The sequence below is a fragment of the Hyla sarda genome, chromosome 2 (genome assembly GCF_029499605.1).
Source record: "Hyla sarda isolate aHylSar1 chromosome 2, aHylSar1.hap1, whole genome shotgun sequence".
Classification (NCBI taxonomy): Eukaryota; Metazoa; Chordata; class Amphibia; order Anura; family Hylidae; genus Hyla; species Hyla sarda.
In genome coordinates this window covers 66580753-66602603 of record NC_079190.1, presented here as the reverse complement: position 1 = coordinate 66602603, position 21851 = coordinate 66580753, and the positions used below count along the sequence as shown (strand labels likewise).

General features: G+C 45.4%; 1 protein-coding gene and 1 long non-coding RNA gene across 3 annotated transcripts in view; one reads left to right on the top strand and one right to left on the bottom strand.

Moving 5' to 3' along the window:
- UFM1 (ubiquitin fold modifier 1) overlaps positions 1-14847 on the bottom strand; it is a 29842-nt gene extending 14995 nt beyond the window's left edge. The window contains exons 1-2 of one of the 2 annotated variants that reach the window (XM_056561959.1): positions 14747-14847; positions 648-704 (exon numbers count right to left, since the gene is read on the bottom strand). In XM_056561959.1, the coding sequence (XP_056417934.1) occupies positions 648-704; positions 14747-14748 (59 nt within the window). In that variant the 5' untranslated portion in view covers positions 14749-14847. Of the gene's footprint in view, positions 1-647; positions 705-11793; positions 11956-14746 lie in introns of those variants that run through there. The other variant, XM_056561958.1, reaches the window with a different exon arrangement.
- The window catches only part of LOC130358560 (uncharacterized), a 39340-nt gene continuing 29572 nt past the window's right edge, over positions 12084-21851 (top strand). The window contains exon 1 of the long non-coding RNA XR_008889567.1: positions 12084-12259. This is a non-coding gene — a long non-coding RNA (uncharacterized LOC130358560). The remainder of the gene's footprint in view (positions 12260-21851) is intronic.

The following is a 21851-nucleotide window of genomic DNA, read 5'->3' as shown; positions in this document are numbered from 1 at the left end:
TGCTTGCTTGTAGGTGACCAAATACTTATTTTCCACCATAATTTGTAAATACATTCTTTAAAAATCAAAATCTGATTTTTTTTTTCTCTTATTATGTCTCTCATAGTTGAGGTATACCTATGATGAAAATTACAGGCCTTTCATCTTTTTAAGTGGGAGAACTTGCACAATTGGTGGCTGACTTTTTTGCCCCACTGTATAAAAGGTAAAATGGGCATTCTTCTAAAAAATAAACCCTCCCACTTGATAACCCCTTTAATATAGTTGGCCTATCCTTAGAAAATATCACATTGGTGTAGGTCCAAGCATTAGCACCGTGGTCTCTTCAGCTGATCGATGTGGGTTATCCAAAAGGTGGGTCTCTCCATACTTTGACACATTTTAAAAGGGCTTATCTAGGTTTTTCAAAATGAATGGCCTATGTATGTATGAGTATACATATTTAGGATGTAGGATTAGTGTTATTTTGTGTGTTACGTAATTACAGCATTCTGTAAAGTTTTTTTTACTGAACTCTGGAATACCCCATTAACTGGAATCTACCCTTTTGTGACCGCTCAGATTTTTTCTGCATTCACCTAAAGCAGTTTCCAGCCTACAGAAAATGTCAATTAACATTCTAAAGGTATGACAAGCTTTATGCTTACACTTTGTATGGAAGCCGGGGGTCCGCTGTAAGCGTAATTTTAAATGTAACCTTTGACCTAAAAAAAAAAACAACAAAAAAAAAGTAATTACCGGTCTGACATTTCCTTTTCATCCACGAATTCAGATAGTTACATTAAAAGCAGCTGACATTTACCTTTCAAGCATCGGTCTCCATATAATAACATTGTACAGGGAATATATATTTCAAATACATGTACAATAACCTGTGTTTAAAGGGGTACTCCGCACCCCTAGACATCTTATCCCTTATCCAAAGGATAGGGGATAAGATGTCAGATCCCCTGGGTCCCGCTGCTGGGAACCCCCGGGATCTCGGCTGCTGCACCCACCTGTACGGCTTCCACCTCACACCTGCAACGCTGGAGGCTTCGGATCCCGACCACAATGGCGGACGAGCGTGATGTCACGACTCCGCCCCATGTGACATCATGCCCCGCCCCCTCAATGCAAGTCTATGGGAGGGGGCATGGCGGACCTCCCATAGACTTGCATTGAGGGGGCGGGGTGTCACGCTCGTCCGCCATTGTGGTCGGGATCCGAAGCCTCCAGCGTTGCCGGTGTGAGGTGGAAGCCGTACAGGTGGGTGCAGCAGCCGAGATCCCGGCAATCTGACTTCTTATCCCCTATCCTTTGGATAGGGGATAAGATGTCTAGGGGTGCGGAGTACCCCTTTAAATGTGCGGTAATAAAAAGCCAAGCTGTCCTAATAAAGTCTGTCATAAAATACATGAATTAAATTATACAGAAAAGAAAAAAATATATATTTAACACACATATACATATATACAGAGGCGTGAATTTCGTATCACCCGACGGGACATGCAGAATTGTTCAGTCATTCAGCCCTGCTGAAGACAAGCAGAGCCAAGTCCTATATCGGGTGGCCCCCAGCAGGGCTACCGCTAACATCCTGAATCTGGTAATCGCCATGAATGGCTATTGACTCCTTAGATGCCGCTGTCAAAGTTGACATCTGCATCTAAAAGGACATTTAAATGTTCCCTGGTGGTCTATCGGGGTGGATCACCTCCCACTGCTGAGGTAGCCAGATTTATTAACTGTTTTAATAAAGGTTTAACCCACATATATTAAAGAGGTACTCCGGCGCTAAGACATCTTATCCCCTATCCAAAGCATAGATGATAAGGTGCCTGATCGCAGCGGTCCCGCCGCTGGGGACCCCCGTGATCTTGCACGCAGCACCCCGTTAGAATCAGTCCCCGGAGCATGTTCGCTCCGGGTCTGATTACTGGTGATCACGGGGGCCGGATATCCCCCTTTGGATAGGGGATAAGATGTCTTAGCGCCGGAGTACCCCTTTAAAGAGGAACTCTGTCGCTAGACCTGTTATCCCATTTAAAGAATAGGGGGTAACCTGTCTGATCGCAGGGGACTGGCCACAAGGCACCCAGTCATCCGGTACAAGGTGCGAACTCCCCTTCGTGCTGGATGACTGGCGATCACAGCCACCTAGCCCCCTCCATTCAAGTCTATAGACATGAATGAAGGGGGCGTGTCGTGATGTCACGATCATGGAAGCCCCAGATTTCCATGACCATAACACCGCATCGCTGGCCCGGAGATCAGCAACCCTCTTTGTATAGGGAATAACATGTCTAGGGGTGGAGTACCCCTTTAAAGATGTCTATTGGAAATAAAAACGTATCGCCTATCTGCAGGACCCGATCGCTAGGGGTCCAAACGCTGTGTCTCCACCTCTCCTATAGAGATGAATGGAGGGGGTGTGTTTCGACCAGCTTATTATCTTGATATGAGACGCGCTTTAGAGAAAAAGAGCTGAGGCCCCATACGGGAGATTGCAGGGGGTCCCAGCATATGTTTTTTCCCCGCAAGACATCTTTAGCCCCTTCCATATCAAAGAATTAAATACCACTACCCCTTTTTCCCCCATTAAAAAATATGTAAACATAATAAAAATAAACAGGTTTGGTATCACCGCATGAGTGATCCCCTTTGGATAGGGGATAAGATGTTTGCAGCCGAGTACCCCTTTAAAGGAGAACTCCGGAATATAAAAATTGTGGCCCATACTGCCGGCAGTAAAAAAAATAAAGATGTACATACCTTCCTCCGCTCCCCCGGGGCCTCCGGTAACCGGCTCCGGTCTCCGCCGCAATCCACTTCCTGGTTGCCGGTGGTCGGATGAGTCATACTGCACTCAGCCAATCACCGGCCGCAGCAAGGTCCCGTCTCGGCCGGCGATAGGTTGAGGGGCAGTGTGAGAACGCTTCAGGATACAAAATTCTTCACTACACCGGCACCTGCGGCTGGGGCCGAAAACGTCCCAATGCCACTCAGCCTATCGTCGGCCGAGTCGGGACTTCACTGCAGCCGGTGATTGGCTGAGGGCAGTATGACTCATCCGACCACCGGCAACCAGGAAGTGGTTCGCGGCGGAGACCGGAGCCGGTTACCGGAGGCCCCGGGGGTGCGGAGGACGGTATGTACACCTTTATTTTTTTTTTACTGTCGGCAGTATGGGGAACAATTTTTATGTTCTGGAGTTCTCCTTTAAAGTCACTTGGACAATTAATACTTTACTTTTATTCTAGTTTATTTTTTTTATTCATTTAATTGAAAAGTAAACAACATCAGACCACAGGCCCATTAAAGTGGACACATTGTACATCCAGAAATATACAAGTTAAGGGTCATGAAACCTAGTACAAGTGAACAGGATGTAAACAACAGAATAATCAATCGTATTTCACATAGTACATAGCTGAGATACAAGAAATATCACCAAACTGAGGTGTAAATAACTGGATATAAAAGGCGAATGGCGCCCAAAACAGTAACTGTGAACCATACAGTGAGGCATAAATAGACCACCGTGTTCCAAAAGGTATGTAGTTAAACAGAGATAGTCGACCCACGCATCGAAATAAGTAACAAAAAACTAACAAATGAAGGCACAGAAAGAAACAGAGACTAGAGGCTACAACAGACAGCACGTAAAACATCAGAGGGCCTCTATATGGCCCGAGAAGAGGACACAGAGTACGAACATTGGGTTAAGGGAGAGGAGCACCAGCCACTCCATACAGAGAGGAATTTATCTGGATATTTCCTGTTCTTATACACTACATGTGAGAAAGGTAGCGTAGCATTAACAAGAGCCTTCCATTGAGTCAAGGTAGGAGAGCCGGGGTCCATCCATTTGAGGGCAATAGCCTTCCTGGCCATGAACAAGGTTTCCCGCAAAAGTGTACGTATATGATGCGTTCATATCTCTTCATCCAAGATACCAAAAAGGCAAATCAAAGGATCAAGAGATAGGGAAGGTTGAGCAAGAGTGGCCAAAAGGTGAAGCACTTCGTGCCAAAATTACACTATAAAAGGGCATGCCCATATCAGATGCCAGAAGTCTGCCCTGGCAGCACCACAACGATGATAAGCATCGGAGTCAGAACAACCCATTCTATGCAACCTAACAGGGGTCATATAGCTATAATGTATAATGTTCAATTGGATCAATTTGTTATTAGCTGCCGGGGACACAAGCATGTGGGAGGAGAAAATATCCTCCCAATCATCCTTAGGGATATGGGATTCCCAGTGCCCGTCCGCCGGCACTGGGGAGTGGGAGTTCTTGGCCTGAATAAGGTGTGTGAACAGGATGGACACCAGCCCCCTAGGTCCCTGTGATTTCAGGACACCAATGAGGGGAAATGCCGAAATCGGAGAGCTCCCTATGGGGAACTGGGCGTTTAATGCGTGGCGGAGCTGAAGATATTTAAAAAAGCTATTTCTTGGTAAATCATGGCTGGATTGCAACTGGTCAAACGAACAGAGCACATTGTCACGGTAGACATGTCCTAAAGTGAGTACCCCCATATTCTGCCACAAAGGAGTATCCTCGGGGACGTCAGTAAAACCATATAACCCCTTGGCGGCCCGCCAAACATTTATGGCTAATTTGTGAAGGTGAAGATAGGCACTACCCCCCAGGGTGGGGCTATCCAACAGCATCCGAAGGGTCAGTGCCGGGACAAACCTAGCCAGAGATTGTTCCGAGTCCGGCACCAGATCCCCAGAGATCCAATGCCTAATATATCGGAGTTGGCCCGCTAAATAATACAGATAGAAATCAGGGAGCGACATACCCGCTTCCAACTTGGGGCATTGTAGTGTAGTTAGGCAAATTTTAGGTCTATTGGGGCCCCATATGAATGGAGAGAGGAGTGAATGAATAGAGTCAAAAAAGTGTCTAGGGACAGGCACAGAGGCATGCTCCAGTGCATAGAGGCATTTAGGTAGGATAATAAGCTTAATAAAATTAATACGGCCAGCAACTGACAACGGGAGCGTGGCCCACACCCGGAACTTAGATTTAATGTAAGGAAGTAAAGTAAGCGGCATCACCCCTGATTTAGACCAATTAATATATAAACCAAAGAAGTACCCAAAACGATCCATCAGCGCCATTACATACGGGAGCATTGATGCAGGGTCACAGAGGAACAACACCATGTCATCAGCGTATAGACCAATACGTTCCTCCCTACCCCCCATAGACATACCTCGGAAGCCAGGATCCTGTTGAATGCGCAGAGTGAGGGGCTCCACTGCCACCGCAAACAGGAGTGGGGACAAGGGGCACCCCTGACGTGTACCCCTGCCCCTGACGTGTACCCCTGCCAAGAGCAAACAGGGGAAGAACAAACGCCATTCACCAGAATCTGAGCCCGTGGACATCTATATAGGAGGGAAACCCACTTCCTAAAATTAGGACCAAAACCAAATCTAGCCAGGGTTGCCTGTATATAACCCCACTCCACGGAATCAAAGGCCTTGGTGGCATCCAGTGATGCCAAGGCCCAATCCCCTCCCAGAGCACTCCCCACCTGGACGGCTGTCAGGACCCGACGGATATTATCCGATGTTGATTTGCCCGGCATAAAGCCGGTTTGATCAGGGTGGATTATAGACAGAATTACCCTATTCAAACGGTTAGCTAAAACTTTAGTGAGAACCTTATAATCTAAATTCGGTAAGAGTCACAATCTACAGGATCCTTATCAGGTTTTAGGAGGACAACTATGGTCGCCTCATACATGGATTCAGAAAAACACCATCCTCAAACGCCCTTTCAAACATGACAAGTAGAGGTGGAAGGAGCGTGTCAGAGTACCGCAAGTAAACCTCCAGAGGAAGGCCATAAGGGCCCAGAGATTTACCCTTGGTCATGGCCTCCAGCAGCACCCTATCACTGTCTGACAAAACGGGAAAGTCAATGCCGTCCAGGTAGGTGGCCAGATCCGCATCATCATACTGCATCTGTGAAGAATAAAGGTTAGAGTAAAATGTGGAAAAGCACTGCACCATCTCCGCAACCCCCAACAGCTCGGACCCATTAGAGGCCACGATCTTAAGAATTGGAGGGGCAAAAGAATTCTGCCTGACTATATGAGCCAACAGCTTACTAGATTGATTCCCATGTTCGAAATACAATTGTTTAGTAAAGAACAGCTTCCTATTGGCCCTCTCAAGTAGGTGCAGCATATATTGCCACCCCACAAGTAGCCAAGCCACCTTATCAGCCTCCGATGGGTCTGAAACATATCGGGCCTCCAGCTCCGCACACTGCCCAGCCAGCTCCTCCTCCCTCCTAGACTCTGACTTTTTAATGAAAGAAATCATAGAGCATAAGCAGCCCCTAAAATACGCCTTCAACGTCTCCCACACCAGTACAGGAGAGCCCCCAGGAAGATTAGCATGGAGAAAGACCTGGAGCTGGTCCGGGATGCGGTCATTAGGGCCTATCTGGTCAAGCCAGAAAGGATGGATTTTCCACCTACGCGGTGAACCAGGATTGGCCATGGAGATATCAAGCAATAATGGGGAATGGTCAGATATAGCTCGCGGCTAGGATTGGCCATGGAGATATCAAGCAATAATGGGGAATGGTCAGATATAGCTCGCGGCTCATAAGAGACCACCGAGACCTGGGAGAAAAGAAGCGAGTTACCACAAGCAAGGTCGATCGTGGAAAGCACATTACGTCCGAGGATATGACACGAGTATTGCCTAATCAGAGGATACCTAGCCCTAAAAATGTCTACTCAACCAACCTTCTCCAAGAGTAGTGAGAGAGGATTACCCCCAGTACCCACAGGAACCCCCCTAGGGCTATGGCGATCCAGGGCCTGGTTCGGCACCATATTGAAGTCCCCCATACACAGAACACGGGCAGAAGGGTAACTAGCAGCAAAAGTAACAGCCCCATGCAGTACGTCCATAGAGGCAGGTGGAGGATTATAATTATTCTAGTTTATTAATAATTTTTTTTATTATTTATGAATACATTTGATTTAATACAAAGTATATACGTTATAACACATATTATAGCAAAGTTATAGTTAAAGGGATACTCCGGTGGGAATTTTCTTCTTTTTTTTTTTATCAACTGGTGCCAGAAAGTTAAACAGATTTGTAAATTACTTCTATAAAAAATATTCATCCTTCCTGTACTTATCAGCTGCTGTATGCTCCCCAGGAAGTTATTTTCTTTTAGAAATTTTTATCAGTCTGACCACAGTGCTCTCTGCTGACACCTCTGTCCATGTCAGGAACTGTCCAGAGTGGTTTGCTATGGGGATTTTCTCCTTCTCTGGACAGTTCCTGACATGGACAGATGTGTCAGCAGAGAGCACTGTGGTCAGACAGAAAAGAAATTCAAAAAGAAAAGAACTTCCTCTGTATTATACAACTGTTTTTACTTTCTGGCACTAGTTGATTTAAAAAAATAGTTTTCCACTGGAGTACCCCTTTAATAAGTAAAGTATGGCACAAATAGATGGACTGGATACTTTATTACAACTTTGCCATCATATTGTGTAGGAGCAATCCAGCTTCCTTATCACTTTAGGATCTATTTACACGGCAGAATTTCCGCATAGATTCTGCATGCGGATTCCACCTCAAATTAAAGTATGATTGACTTCTATGGGATTCCACACTTCCATTCACACTTCAGAATTTTCGCATGCGGATTCTACATCAATTCGGTACAATTCTGCCGTGTGAATAGACCCTTAGACTGTGTAACATACATATTGTCCTGGGTGGTTTAGCACCACTGTGTTATGCACTTTTTGTATTAGAAAACAAAAGCATAAACGTTACGTTTTTTAATGGCCCACAGGACTAGAAGGTTGTATTAAAGGGGTACTCCATCCCTAGACATCTTATCCCCTATCCAAAGGATAGGGGATAAGATTTCTGATCGCGGGGGGCCCGTCACTGGGGACCCCAGCAATCTCTCCTGCAGCCTCCCAAGTCATCACTGCAAGGAGCATGGAGCTAAGTTTGCTCCGTGCGTGATGACTCACGATACAGGGGCTGGAGTATCGTGATGTCACGCTCCGCCCCCTCAATGCAAGCCTATGGTAGGGGCCATGGCAGCCATCACGCCCCCTCCCTATAGACTTGCATTGAGGGGGCGGAGCGTGATGTCACAAGGGGGTGGAGCCATGAGGTCATAATACTCCGGCCCCTGTATCATGAGTCATCACGCACGGAGCAAACTTAGCTTCATGCAGTGATGACTCGGGAGGCTGCAGGAGAGATTGCGGGGGTCCCCAGCAGCGGGACCCCCGCGATCAGACATCTTATCCTCTATCCTTTGGATAGGGTATAAGATGTCTAGGGCAGAGTACCCCTATCCCGGTGAAAATAAAATTCTTTTAAATCAACTGGTGCCAGAAAGTTAAACATATTTGTAAATTACTTCTATTAAAAAATCTTAATCCTTCCAGTACTTATTAGCTGCTGAATGCTATAGAGGAAATTCCTTTCTTTTTGGAACACTGATGACATCACAAGCACAGTGCTCTCTGCTGACATCTCTGTCCATTTTAGCAGCCGTGCATAGCAGATGTATGCTTAGAGCAGCATGGTGGCTCAGTGGTTAGCACTGCTGCCTTTCAGTGCTGGGACCTTGGGTTCAAATCCCACTAAGGACAACAATAAATAAAGAGTTATTATTATTATAATGATGTCAGCAGAGAGAACTGTGCTCGTGATGTCATCAGAGAGCATTCCAAAAAGAAAAGAATTTCCTCTGTAGTATTCAGCAGCTAATAAGTACAGGAAGGATTAACATTTTTTAATAGAAGTAATTTACAAATCTGTTTAACTTTCTGGCACCAGTTGATTTAAAAGAAAAAAAAGGTTTTCACCGGAGTACCCCTTTAAGTGTAGATTTGTGGAAGAAATCAGCTCTTTTTCTAATCCTGGATACCCATTCTTCAAAAACTTGTCCTCAGGTTGTGTGTGGTTCTGAAGCTCAGTTTCATTGAAGTGAATGGAACCAAGTTGTAATACCACACACACAACCTGAGAACAGGGGTGGTGCTGTTTTTAGAGGAAATTAGCTCTGTTTTTCTATTCCTGGATAACCCCTTTAATGCTACCTTATTGTCCTGTGGGCCACTAGTAAGCAGCACACAGCGGCACTGTGATGTAACGTGCCTGGTCTTAACCTGTTGTCAGAGTCTGTTACATCCTACTGCCGCTCAGCCTATCACTGGCCAAGGGGGCACATTGCTGCGGCCAGCGATTATCTGAGCAGAGGATGATGTGTCGGGCACCAAAATCCGTAAGAAGATCAGGGCCAGAGGATGGGAGAACGATTTCAGCAGCGATAGGAGAGCGTCGTAAGGTAAGTGAAAGGTTTTTGTTTTTTTTGCGGCAGTCCGAGCATACTGAAGAAATAATAAAATATTCTCACAGTACTCCTTTTACCACTTGGTTATTAGTTGTGCATTGGAATATATACCTTATCTGTGAACCTTTATGGCCTTTTCCCATGGCAGAGTCTCCAAGTGGAATCCAACATTAAAATTACACTCAAAAATTGTGGGGCAGTCGCCTTCCATTGTTTTCAATTGCATTCTGCAGCCACATGCACACGGTAGAATTTCTGCTGTAGAAAATTCTGCCATTGGAATTCAGTAATTCCTTACTCTGCTGAAGAATTAACAAGTACATACTTTTAGCGGCATCCGCTCTGATATGCATTGGAGATGCAGCATGCAGAGCTGACTGACACGGTGGCTGCAATTCACTGAATGTCTGCCTGAATGTCACTGGAATAAGAAACAGGTAGAGATATGGGTTTCCCGTCCGAGATCCCATTAATCTTTAAAGATCCGACTTGTGGCTCGCGGCGCTTTAACCAGGATATTCTTATTGTCACTGTGCTTTTATTAACATTCATAAAGTTGGCAGTGAATGTAGAGCTAGGCGTTATACCGGTTCATACCGAATACCGAAATTTTTGTCCTACACGATATGAATTTTTCCCCATACCGCAATACTGGTGTGGCCCCTCCCCCTCGGGAATGAAGAATTATCAGCCCAGCGCTGTTTCCATCGGGGAACTAATCATATGTGACCCGCGAGCGCTGTTCTGCCCCCCACCCCCAAAATTAATTATCAGCCCAGCGCTGCGCTGTCCCCATTGGGGTAAAATACTCACATATCAGCCACAAGCGCTGCCCTCCTTGTCCTCCTGTTTGTTGCGGACACTGGCGCTGACACTCTATAGCTTTATCCCTATGCCCGGGCTGTAAATGGTTAACAAAATAAACTTAAACTCAACTTCCCTGTCGGTCTGGACCTGCTTCCTAGGGATTAGAACGTCTGAGAGCCATCAGCTTATCACAGGCCGAAGCGATGTTCCGCCTTGGCCGGTGATAGGTTGAGCCCACTGTCATGTAAGAAGCCGGCTTCTTACATGACAGTGGGCTCAGCCTGTCACCAGCCGAGGCGGAACATTGCTGCGGCCGGTGACAGGCTGACGGCTGTCCGACGTTCCCATCCTCAGCGTAAGACCAATGTAGGAACATGCGTTAAAGTTCATTTTGTTTACCATTTGCAGCCCGGGCATAGGGATACAGCGTACAGTATAAAGTGTCAGCGCCGGCGGCCGCAACAAACAGGAGGACGAGGAGGGAAGAGCTTGCGGATGATATGTGAGTATTTACCCCAATGGGGACAGCGCAGCGCTGAGCTGATAATTTTTTTTTGTGGGGGGGGGGAAGAGGAAATACCGTTATATACAGTGGAACCGCCATAAGTTACAAAAATACTGTGATACACGTATTTGGTCATACCGCCCAGCCCTAAGTGAATGTGGTGGACAACGCATTTCCAAGGGGAACCCCCTTCTTCATCAGGTCAGAATAAGAAAGAAGTATAGATGAGGGGCGATCGAGAGTGTTGGGGAGACAACTGTGGGGAATGAGGGAAATCTAAAAAAAAATTTAATTGCCAGACAAGCCCTTTAATGTGACTGTAGAGGCCGCCATTTTACAGGAAGAAGTAACATACAGGGCGAAGGATGGGGCCTGTATTAAAGACCTGTAGATAAAGTAACATAAGCTGTGAATGGCCGGTGACTGAAAATGTAAGCAAAACTGACTTAGTTGCCCATAGCAATAAACCACAGCACAGTAAGCCCCGGTATGGCAGATCTTATGAAAATGTCCACAGGATAGGGGATCAGCAACTGATCGCAGGGGGTCCAACTGCTGGGAGCCCCCACCCCCCCCCCCTCCCCCCGCTATCTCCTGAATGGGCCCCGGTGCTCAGGGAGGAGCGTGTGCTGCAGCACGTGCTCCATTAATTTCTATGGGAGTGCCAAAAAGATGAGAGTACAGCACTCGGGCATTATTGGCACTCCCATAGAAATGAATGGAGCACGTTCTGCAGCACACGATCCTCCCTGAGCACCGGTGGCCATTCAGGAGATCGCGGGGGGGGGGGGGTGTCCCAGCGGTTGGACTCCCTGCGATCAGTTGCTTATCCCCTATCCTGTGGACATTTTCATAACCAGTAGATGACACGTGCTTCTCACTAAAAGAACTGGGGTCCTGTCCCAGAGATCGCAGGGGGTCCCAGTGGTCAGACCCCCCGTGATCAGCTACTTATCCCCTATCCTGTGGATAGGGGGATAAGTTAATTTTCGCTGGAGTTCTCCTTTTAGGCTCAGACGGCAGGGAATTTGCTTAAAGGAAAACGGTCACATGTTTTGTCCCGCACTATCTACAGGTACGTGTGGATAGTGCGGGAGACGCTGAACAATTTGAGTCCTACCTTGCCCGGATCCGCTGTGCCATTTGCCCGTTACAGGTCTTTTTCTGTGTTATAAAATTATCACTTAACTGGCAATGGCGGGGTTACTGCCGTCAACTGCCACTGTATTGTAACCGCCGCCCTGCCCGCAGCACCGCTCGGCTAATGAATATTCATATATTGCCTTACTATGTTGTCTCATATCGGCCGAGTCCCGGACGCTACTGCGCATGTGCAGGATTTCTCACTACACCCGGAAGCGGTCTTCAGCGCTGCTTCATTCGTCCGGAGCAGCGCTGAAGTAAGGGTGTCGGCCGAAATGAGACAACATAGTAAGGCAATATATGAATATTAATTAGCCGAGCGGTGCTGCGGGCAGGGCGGCGGTTGCAACACAGTGGCAGTTGAAGGCAGTAACCCCGCCTTTGCCAGTTAATACACAGAAAAAGACCTGTAACGGGCAAACGGCGCAGCGGATCCGGGCAAGGTAGGACTCAAATTGTTCAGCGTCTCCCGCACTATCCACACGTACCTGTGGATAGTGCGGGACAAAACATGTGACCGTTTTCCTTTAAAATTTTGTTGCCACCAGCCTGAGTCAGAGGACTTGAGCCAAATCCATAGATTGAATGATGTAGTCACAGGCTTGGACAGAACAGGTGGAGTTGTGAAAAACCATCACTGGAGTTGCGCTTTAAACTACAATTACTTGACATCTGTTTTCTTTATTAAAAGGGGTATTCCAGAATTTTTTTTTATTTGACTATGCTACAGGGGCTGTAAAGTTAGTGTAGTTCATAATATAGTGTCAGTACCTGTGTGTGAAGGTTTTCTCACAATTCTTATGAGATTTTCACCCCAATATTTATTTTTAACAGCATACAAAATGACTGTTGTCTCAGATTTTTTCCCAGGTTGTGGCCGAGACCTGACTCACTAGTCATCTGATGACAGGGAGCCTGTCTGCTTCAATGGGTGGAGCGATCACTTGGTGGGAGAGAGATCAATCTGCAACTAATGCAACAGCTGTAGGCACCCTGATAGAAAACCACAGGTCTTTTGAATGGATGCAGCTCATTTATGTTTCAATGGGTGGGGTGGTTGATGTGTGGGAGGGAGGAAATGGAATTGTGGGATTTGTAGTCAAAAAAGAAAAGTCAAACTGGAAATACAAGTTCACGAAGAGCTAGCCACAGTTTTATGGTAATCTCATGACATAGCCATTTAGCCCCAAGACAAGTGCAGATCCTTCCTAAGCATGTCCATTACTGCCTGCCAGGTATGTACTAAAATTACCTTATGGTGGATAACCCCTTTAATACATAGAAGGGATTTTCTTTACTTGCCGAGGGCGGTTCTGGAGGACTCAGTAGGTCCATGCATATTAATTACATTGCCATCCATTGAAGCGCGGCCTACTACATGTGACTGTGCTGGCAAAAGCCTAGAGCCCCTGCAATCAGCTCAACATGGGGGAAGTCACTGAACAAAACAGGGTGGTCCTTTTTAAAGGCCTACTCATCAGCTCTAAAGCTATGTTCTCACGGCAGAATGTCCATGCGGAATTCCACCAGAATATTCTGCATGGACATTCCACTGCAGCAGAGTCCCATTGGTTTCAATGGGATTCTGCAACACTGTTCACAAGGCGGAATTTCTGCAGTAGATATGTGGTGTCCGCAAAAGGAATAGACTTGTCTATTCTCTCTGTGGATTCCGCTCGGAAATATATTGTCATCTACGAGGTAGTGTATTTCCAAGCAATCCTAGCGGCCGCCGTGTTTTTTTTCGGGCAAATATTATGCACATTTTTGCCCATGTGAACCCGGCCTAAGGGTATGTCCACGCGGCGGAATATAGGTGCAAAATTCTGCGAAAGAACTGTCTATTTACTGCGGGCATTCCGCTGCGGAAATTTTGCTTTCCGCATTACGCATAAATATAAGACCAGTCTTACATTTTGAAGAATCCCATGGCGGTATCCCATTGAAAAAAATGAGGCTTGAATTCTGAGAACACAGAAATTCTGCTGCAATTCAGTCAAGCTTTGCTGATCAAAATTCTGCTGTGTTCACACGGTGGAATGTCCACAGACGGCAACAGGCAGATCATGCCGCGCTAGGACTGCTCGTAAATGCAGCGTCTCAGAATCGGAAATGCATTTCTGAACGGAATCAATAATTCAATAATTATTGAACCAATAATATATATATTTTTTTGCTGAGGCCAGAATCAGGATTACAGCAGCAGCTCCATGTTGCTGCCGCGGAAATTCTGCCGGGTGAACAGTGCAGCAAAATCCCATTTAGATCAATACACAGTAAATTACGGCAGAGTTTTTCCACAGAGTTCTGCACCAGGTAAATTCCGCTGTGTGGAAAAACCCTTAGGCCAGGTTCACATGGGAAAAATATGCGGAATATCCTCCGGGAAAGCATGTGCGGACATTCTGCACATTTGGATAATCCGGCGGGCGCTAGGATTGCTCGAAAATACGCCGTCTCATAGGCAGCAATATATTAAAGAGCGGAATCCACAGAGAGAATAGACAAGTATTTTCCTTTTGCGGATACAAAACATCTACTGTAGAAATTCTGCTGTGTGCACAGTGCAGCAGAATCCCATTGAAACCAGTGGGACTCTGCTGCTGCAGAATGTCCATGCAGAATATCGTACGGACATGTGAACATCGCCCAAGGGTGGGATCTTTAGGTTTAAATGGACTGGAAGAGGCTTCCCTGTCCAGCAAGCAGGCAGGACTAAAAGATCTACAGCCAGTGGATATCCAGCTGTTGCAAAACTACAACTCCCAGCATGCCCTGACAGCCTTCGGCTGTCAGGGCATGCTGGGAGTTGTAGTTTTGCAACAGCTGGAGAGTCCCATGTTGTGAAACACATCTCTATACAGTAGAACAGTGTGTACAGATCACAGCTATGTATTACTACTGTTATACATATTATCTATAATACTTACATGTTGTACGGACCCGAGATCAGCTCCTTACTAAGTATCAATCACCAAACAGCCCAGCACAGGGAGAAGCCACTCCGAGATCTACGTCATCTACACACGGGGCTGCCCTGGATAATGCCTGTAAGAAGACGCCACCTAACTGCTACCATAACGAGAAACTGTTACAGTAGGGAGATTATATTCTGCTTGTAGTCGCTGAATAGACAAACGTTATACCAGCTTTTAATATAAAAAGCGGATATATTACAGACGTGATGTGTACAGGAAACGATGGACACCCCGCACTGAGGGTCCTGATGTCTTCTTACGTGTTCATTGGGTTCTGAGTCAGGCCCTGCCGTGACGTCACCGGGAATGAGTCATAAGGCAGCCATGTTAAGGAAGGGCAGAACAATACTCGGGGTTCTTAAAAATGCCTAAAAGAAGATCTGTAATGCTGGGACAAACAAAAAAAAATGCCTTATTTTATAGGTCTCTGAAAGACCTGTCCAACGATGTATTCCCCGTCCAAATCGGTCCAGCCGTTCTCCTGTTATTGCCGCCCGAAGTAGTGAGGAGATGTGTAATAAAAACTACATCCCCCATGATGCCCTCCGCTAACTTCCTGTAAGCTGCTGCCCTTCCCCTATGCGTATCCCAAAGCGGAGCCTGGAAACCGAAAGTAACCGCACAAAACGTGGTATAAACACACAATTGCCTGACAGGTGTGCCTCCAGCTGTTTCACAGCTACAACTCCCAGCATGCCCTGGCAGATTTCTGTAATCTGGGCATGCTGGAAGTTGCAGTGGTGCCTCCAGCTGTTGCAAGACTACAACTCCAAAGATGCCATGACACCTTTCTGCTGTAAGAGCATGCTAGGAGTTACAGTGGTGCAACAGCTGGAGGTCCACATGGCTATAGACCAGTGTTTTCCACCAGTGTGTCTCCAGCTGTTGCAAGACTACAACTCCAAAGATGCCATGACAGCTTTCTGCTTTACGGGCATGCTGGGAGTAGCAATGGTGCCTCCAGCTGTTGCAAGACTACAACTCCCAGCGTGTTACAAAACGCTGCCAGAATTTAGAGAAAACTACTGGGTTTCCAGTAATTGGGAAATTGATGGAATGGCTGCAGATAGGTACATACATGTAATGGAGAGAATTGTATAACTTTTGTAAAGGGGATATTTGGCCATACATTTCTTTCCACTACAGTATTTCTTTAAAATAGTATCCATTAAAGTAAGGTTGCCTGAAGACAAAGGGTGAAAGTAAAACCCCATCATGTACTGACTGTGGCCCTCATTTACTAAGAAAATCGGGTTGTAAGTCTATGTTGCTTTCTAACCCGACTGCTTTTTTCCCCTGGTATTTATTATTATGTCGCATCCTGTTTGTCGCACGTGGGTTTTGTTGGTTTTGGTTTCCAACTCCTCTGAGCTGTAGGGAAAAAATCCACAACAATTCAACAAATTCGGGTTGGAAACCTTTATAAATATGTGGGAAAGCTCAGAAATGTCGGGTAACGCCCCTTTTTCGGGTTTAGGAGAATCCACATCGGGTCCGTCGGGAAAAAATGTTGCATCGTGTCGCAGACTGGCGCATGATGTCTGCGACATGGCGCAGTCAAAGATGCGAGAAAAAAACCAGACAAAAGAAGTCGGGTTTAGAATAGTAAATGAGGGCCTGTGTGTTCATTGGATTTGTTTTGCTTTTACCAGCTTTTATTTTCCGTATACAGAGCCATGATGCAAGGGCTTGTTTTTTGCAGTAAGCGCGCCAAATATTTCCTTATTACCCATACAGTTTTCTTAGGGAAGGTTCACATGTATACCACAAACGGATGTACCAAAAGAAGACCAATTTGGAGCAATGTTGCACAGGTTAATGTGGTTCACATTTTTGTTTGTGGTATATGTTTGTATCTGCTTCCATACATTTAACCCCTCAAAGACACAGCCCACTTTGGCCTTGAGGACACAGGAAATTTAAATTTTTGCGTTTTCGTTTTTTTTTCCTCCTCGCCTTTTATGAGCCATTATTATTCCATCCACATACCCATATGAGGGCTTGTTTCTTTGTGTGACCAATTTTATTTTTTAATTACATTATTTTGCCATAAAATGTACTGCGCAACCAAATATTATTTGTGGCGTCAAATTGAAAAGAGAACTGCAATTTTGCAACGATTGGGGGGGGGGGGGTTGTTTTTATGCAGTGCACTTATTAGTAAAACTTACATGTTATCGTTATTCTGTGGGTCAATACGATTAATTTGATACCCATGGTTACATGTATTTCTATTATTGTACTACAAAAAAAACAAAAAAAAATTTTAACAATAGAAGTACATTTAACCCGTCCAGGACACAGGTACGCCCTGGCATCCTGGTACTTAAGGATGCCCTGGTCCCATTAACAGGGTTTAAACCATTCTCACGAGTGGAGAATGGGTTAAACCCTGTGGGTCCCGGTTGCTACGGGCAGCCAGGATCCATGGTTAATGCTGGGCACTGCCGATTGGGCCAATGCCCAGCATTAACCCTTTAGACATCGTGATCAAAGTTGATTGTCGCGTCTAAAATGCGGGGTTAATGGTGCCGGTAGTTCAGTGGAGCTGATCGGGACATCCGCGGTGACATCGCAAGTCCCGATCAGCTGAGTGAATGCCGGGAGGGTGCTCACCTGCCTCCGCGCCGTCCAATCTTTGTTCTGCCGCTCCTAGCCTGCTATGCAGGCTAGAGCAGCAGAGCGCCAAGAACACTGATCAGTGCTCTTCTATGGCATAGCATTGATCAGTATATGCAATCAGAAGATTGAGGCTAAAAAATAAAATAGATCAATAAAGTGTATAAAATAAAAAAAAAAAAGTGAATTAACCTCTTCCCTATTAAAAGTTTAAATCACCCCCCCCCCTTTTCCCATTTAAAAAAAATAAATAAAGTAATGTAGTAAAAAATAAATATATGTGATATTGCCGCGTGCATAAATGTCCAAACTATTAAAATATAACGTTAGCTAAACCGCAGTCGATGGCGTCCATGTAAAAACAAAAACACCAAAGTCCAAAATTGTGCATTTTTGGTCACTTTATATGAAGTGACCAAAAATGCACAATTTTGGACTTTGGTGTGATACATTATCAGTTTTTTTATGGTATATGCCATAAAAAACTAATAATGTCTCACTCCACAGGTGTGGACCCACTGAGCCACAAGTGGCTGCTGGCCAAACTTACAGAGTGGGGCAGGCAGATACCATAGAAGGCATCAGACACAGCAGAGCTGAATTAGGTGACTTTAGCAGGCAGGTGCTATAACAGCAGAGCAGGAAAGCTCAGGTGCAGCAGACACGGAGGAGTGCTCCTTTATAGGTGGTGCCTGGCAGGAATTGGCTAGTAATCTATATCAGTGTTCCCCAACCCCCGGGCCGCGGACCGGTACCGGTCCGGTGATCAAACGGTACCGGGCCACCCGAGGTACTTGAAATAATTTCACTGTGGCGGCCGAGCCCGCCCATTGTGTGACAATAGTGAATGAAAATTCGCTATTGTTACACTGATCCTCCTCCTGGCCAATCAATGCCATGTCAGATACCTGCTCTCCTGTTTTCCCGATCGCATCATTGCATCCTATAGAGGAGCATGTGACACACACGTCACGCCTCCTCCCCTGCGCCCAGCGTAACGCTATGGAGGAAGCAGAGTGATGTGTATGTCACATGCTCCTCCATAGGACGCCATGATGAGGACAGGAGAACGGGGCAGTGGAGCGGCAGCACCCGAGGACAACCGCAGGTGGTGAGCTGTTTACAAGAGGAGGGGGGCGGGGGCCTGCTGTCTATAAACTGTGGACCTCCAGATGCTGCAAAACTACAACTCCCAGCATGCTGGGAGTTGTAGTTTTACAACAGCTGGAGGCCCACAGTTTGGAGACCACTGATCAAGCAGCAGAGTGAGTGCTGTCTATAAGGGGGGCCCTGCTGTCTATATAAGTGTGTGTGTGTGAGGGGGGGGGGGGCTGCTGTCTATATATGTGGGGCCTTCTGTCTATATAAGAGGGGGGCCTGCTGTCTATAAGAGGGGGGCCTGCTGTCTATTTAAGAGGGGGGCCTGCTGTCTATAAGAGGGGGGCCTGCTGTCTATATATGTGGGGCCTTCTGTCTATATAAGAGGGGGGCCTGCTGTCTATAAGAGGGGGGCTTGCTGTCTATTTAAGAGGGGGGCCTGCTGTCTATATAAGTGGGGGGGCTGCTGTCTATATAAGGGGGGGGGGGGGCTGCTGTCTATATAAAACAAGCGGGCCACGGAAAAATTATCAAACGTTTACCAGTCCGCGGTGGAGCACTGATCTATGTCTCAGCCAGTGCTCACGCGCAGCCCCTAGAGGACAGAGGAGAAACTGCAGCCATGGCAGAAGCAGGACATGGTACAGAGCAGGTCGCCTGATGTAAGAAATAGGACACACAGTAGGTTTTCAACCAGCAGCGTTGCAAATAAAAAGCGATCAAAAAGTCTCTTAAAAACAAAAATGGTACAGATAAAATCTACAGACCACAGCGCAAAAAATGTAGCCCCGTATGCCGAAATATAAAAAAGTTATAGGGGTCAGAAGATGCCAATTTTAAACATACTAATTTTGGTGCATGTAGTTATCATTTTTTTAAAGTAGTAAAATAAAATAAAACCTACATAAATTGGGTATCCCTGTAACTGTATGGACCTACAGAATAAAGATGAGGTGTCATTTTTACCAAAAATTGCACTGTGTAGAAACGGAAGCCCCCAAAATTCACAAAATGTTATATTTTTTTTTTTTTCAATTTCACTCCACAAATATAATTTTTTTGATTTTGCAGTAGATTTTGTTATTTAATGATTGTTATTACAAAATACAATTGGTGGTGCAAAGAAACACCATTATATGGGTCTGTAGGTGCAAAATTGAAAGCGTTATGATTTTTAGAAGTGGAGGAGGAAAAAACAAAAGTGCAAAAACGAAAATTGGCCTGGTCCTTAACCCCTTAAGGACCCAGCCATTTTACACCTCAGGACCCGGCCTTTTTTTGCACATCTGACCACTGTCACTTTAAACATTAATAACTCTGGAATGCTTTTAGTTATCATTCTGATTACGAGATTGTTTTTTTGTGACATATTCTACTTTAACTTAGTGGTAAAATTTTGTGGTAACTTGCATCCTTTCTTGGTGAAAAATCCCCAAATTTTATGAAAAATTAGAAAATTTTGCATTTTTCTAACTTTGAAGCTCTCTGCTTGTAAGGAAAATGGATATTCCGAATAATTTTTTTTTTTATTCACATATACAATATGTCTACTTTATATTTGCATCATAAAATTGACGTGTTTTTACTTTTGGAAGACACCAGAGGGCTTCAAAGTTCAGCAGCAATTTTCCAATTTTTCACAAAATTTCCAAACTCACAATTTTTCATGGACCAGTTCAGGTTTGAAGTGGATTTGAAGGGTCTTCATTTTAGAAATACCCCACAAATGACCCCATTATAAAAACTGCACCCCCCAAAGTATTGAAAATGACATTCAGTCCACGTTTTAACCCTTTAGGTGTTTCACAGGAATAACAGCAAAGTGAAGGAGAAAATTCACAATCTCCATTTTTTACACTCGCATGTTCTTGTAGACCCAATTTTTGAATTTTTACAAGGGGAAAAAGGAGAAAATGTATACTTATATTTGTAGCCCAATTTCTCTCGAGTAAGCACATACCTCATATGTCTATGTAAAGTGTTCGGCGGGCGCAGTAGAGGGCTCAGAAACGAAGGAGCGACAAGGGGATTTTGGAGAGTACGTTTTTTTGAAATGGTTTTTGGGGGGCATGTTGCATTTAGGAAGCCCCTATGGTGCCAGAACAGCAAAAATCCCCCACATGGCATACCATTTTGGAAACTAGACCCCTTGAGGTACGTAACAAGGAATAAAGTGAGCCTTAATACCCCACAGGTGTTTCACGACTTTTGCATATGTAAAAAAATAAAAATAAAATTTCACTAAAATGTGTGTTTCCCCCCAAATTTCACATTTTTGCAAGGGTTAATAGCAGAAAATACCCCCCAAACATTGTAACCCCATCTCTTCTGAGTATGAAGGTACCCCATAAGTTGACCTGAGGTGTACTATGGGTGAACTACAATGCTCAGAAGAGAAGGAGTCATATTTGGCTTTTTGAGAGCAAATTTTGCTCGGGGGCATGTCGCATTTAGGAAGCCCCTATGGTGCCAGGACAGCAAAAAAAAAAACACATGGCATACCATTTTGGAAACTAGACCCCTCGGGGAACGTAACAAGAAATAAAGTGAGCCTTAATACCCCACAGGGGTTTCACGACTTTTGCATACGTAAAAAATAAATAAAAAAAATCACTAAAAGGTGTGTTTCCCCCCCAAATTTCACATTTTTGCAAGGGTTAATAGCAGAAAATACCCCCAAAATTTTTAACCACATCTCTTCTGAGTATGGAGGTACCCCAAAAGTTGACCTGAAGTGCACTACGGGCGAACTACAATGCTCAGAAGAGAAGGAGTCATATTTGGCTTTTTGAGAGCAAATTTTGCTCGGGGGGCATGTCGCATTTAGGAAGCCCCTATGGTGCCAGGACAGCAAAATAACCCCCCCATGGCATACCATTTTGGAAACTAGACCCCTTGAGGAACGTAAGAAGGCGTAAAGTGAGCATTTACCCCCCACTGGTGTCTGTCATATCTTTGGAACAGTGGGCTGTACAACATTTTTAATTTGCACAGCCCACTCTTCCAAAGATCTGTCAGACACCAGGGGGGTGTAAATTCTCACTGCACCCCTCATTACATTTCGTGAGGGGTGTAGTTTCCGAAATGGGGTCACATGTGTTTTTTTTTTATTTTGCGTTTGTCAAAACCGCTGTAACAATCAGCCACCCCTGTGCAAATCCCCTCAAATGTACATGGCGCACTCTCCCTTCTGGGCCTTGTTGTGCGCCCCCAGAACACTTTACGCCCACTTATGGGGTATCTCCGTACTAGGGAGAAATTGTGTTACAAATTTTGGGGGGCTTTTTTCCCCTTTACCTCTTGTCAAAATGAAAAGTATAGGGCAACACCAGCATGTTAG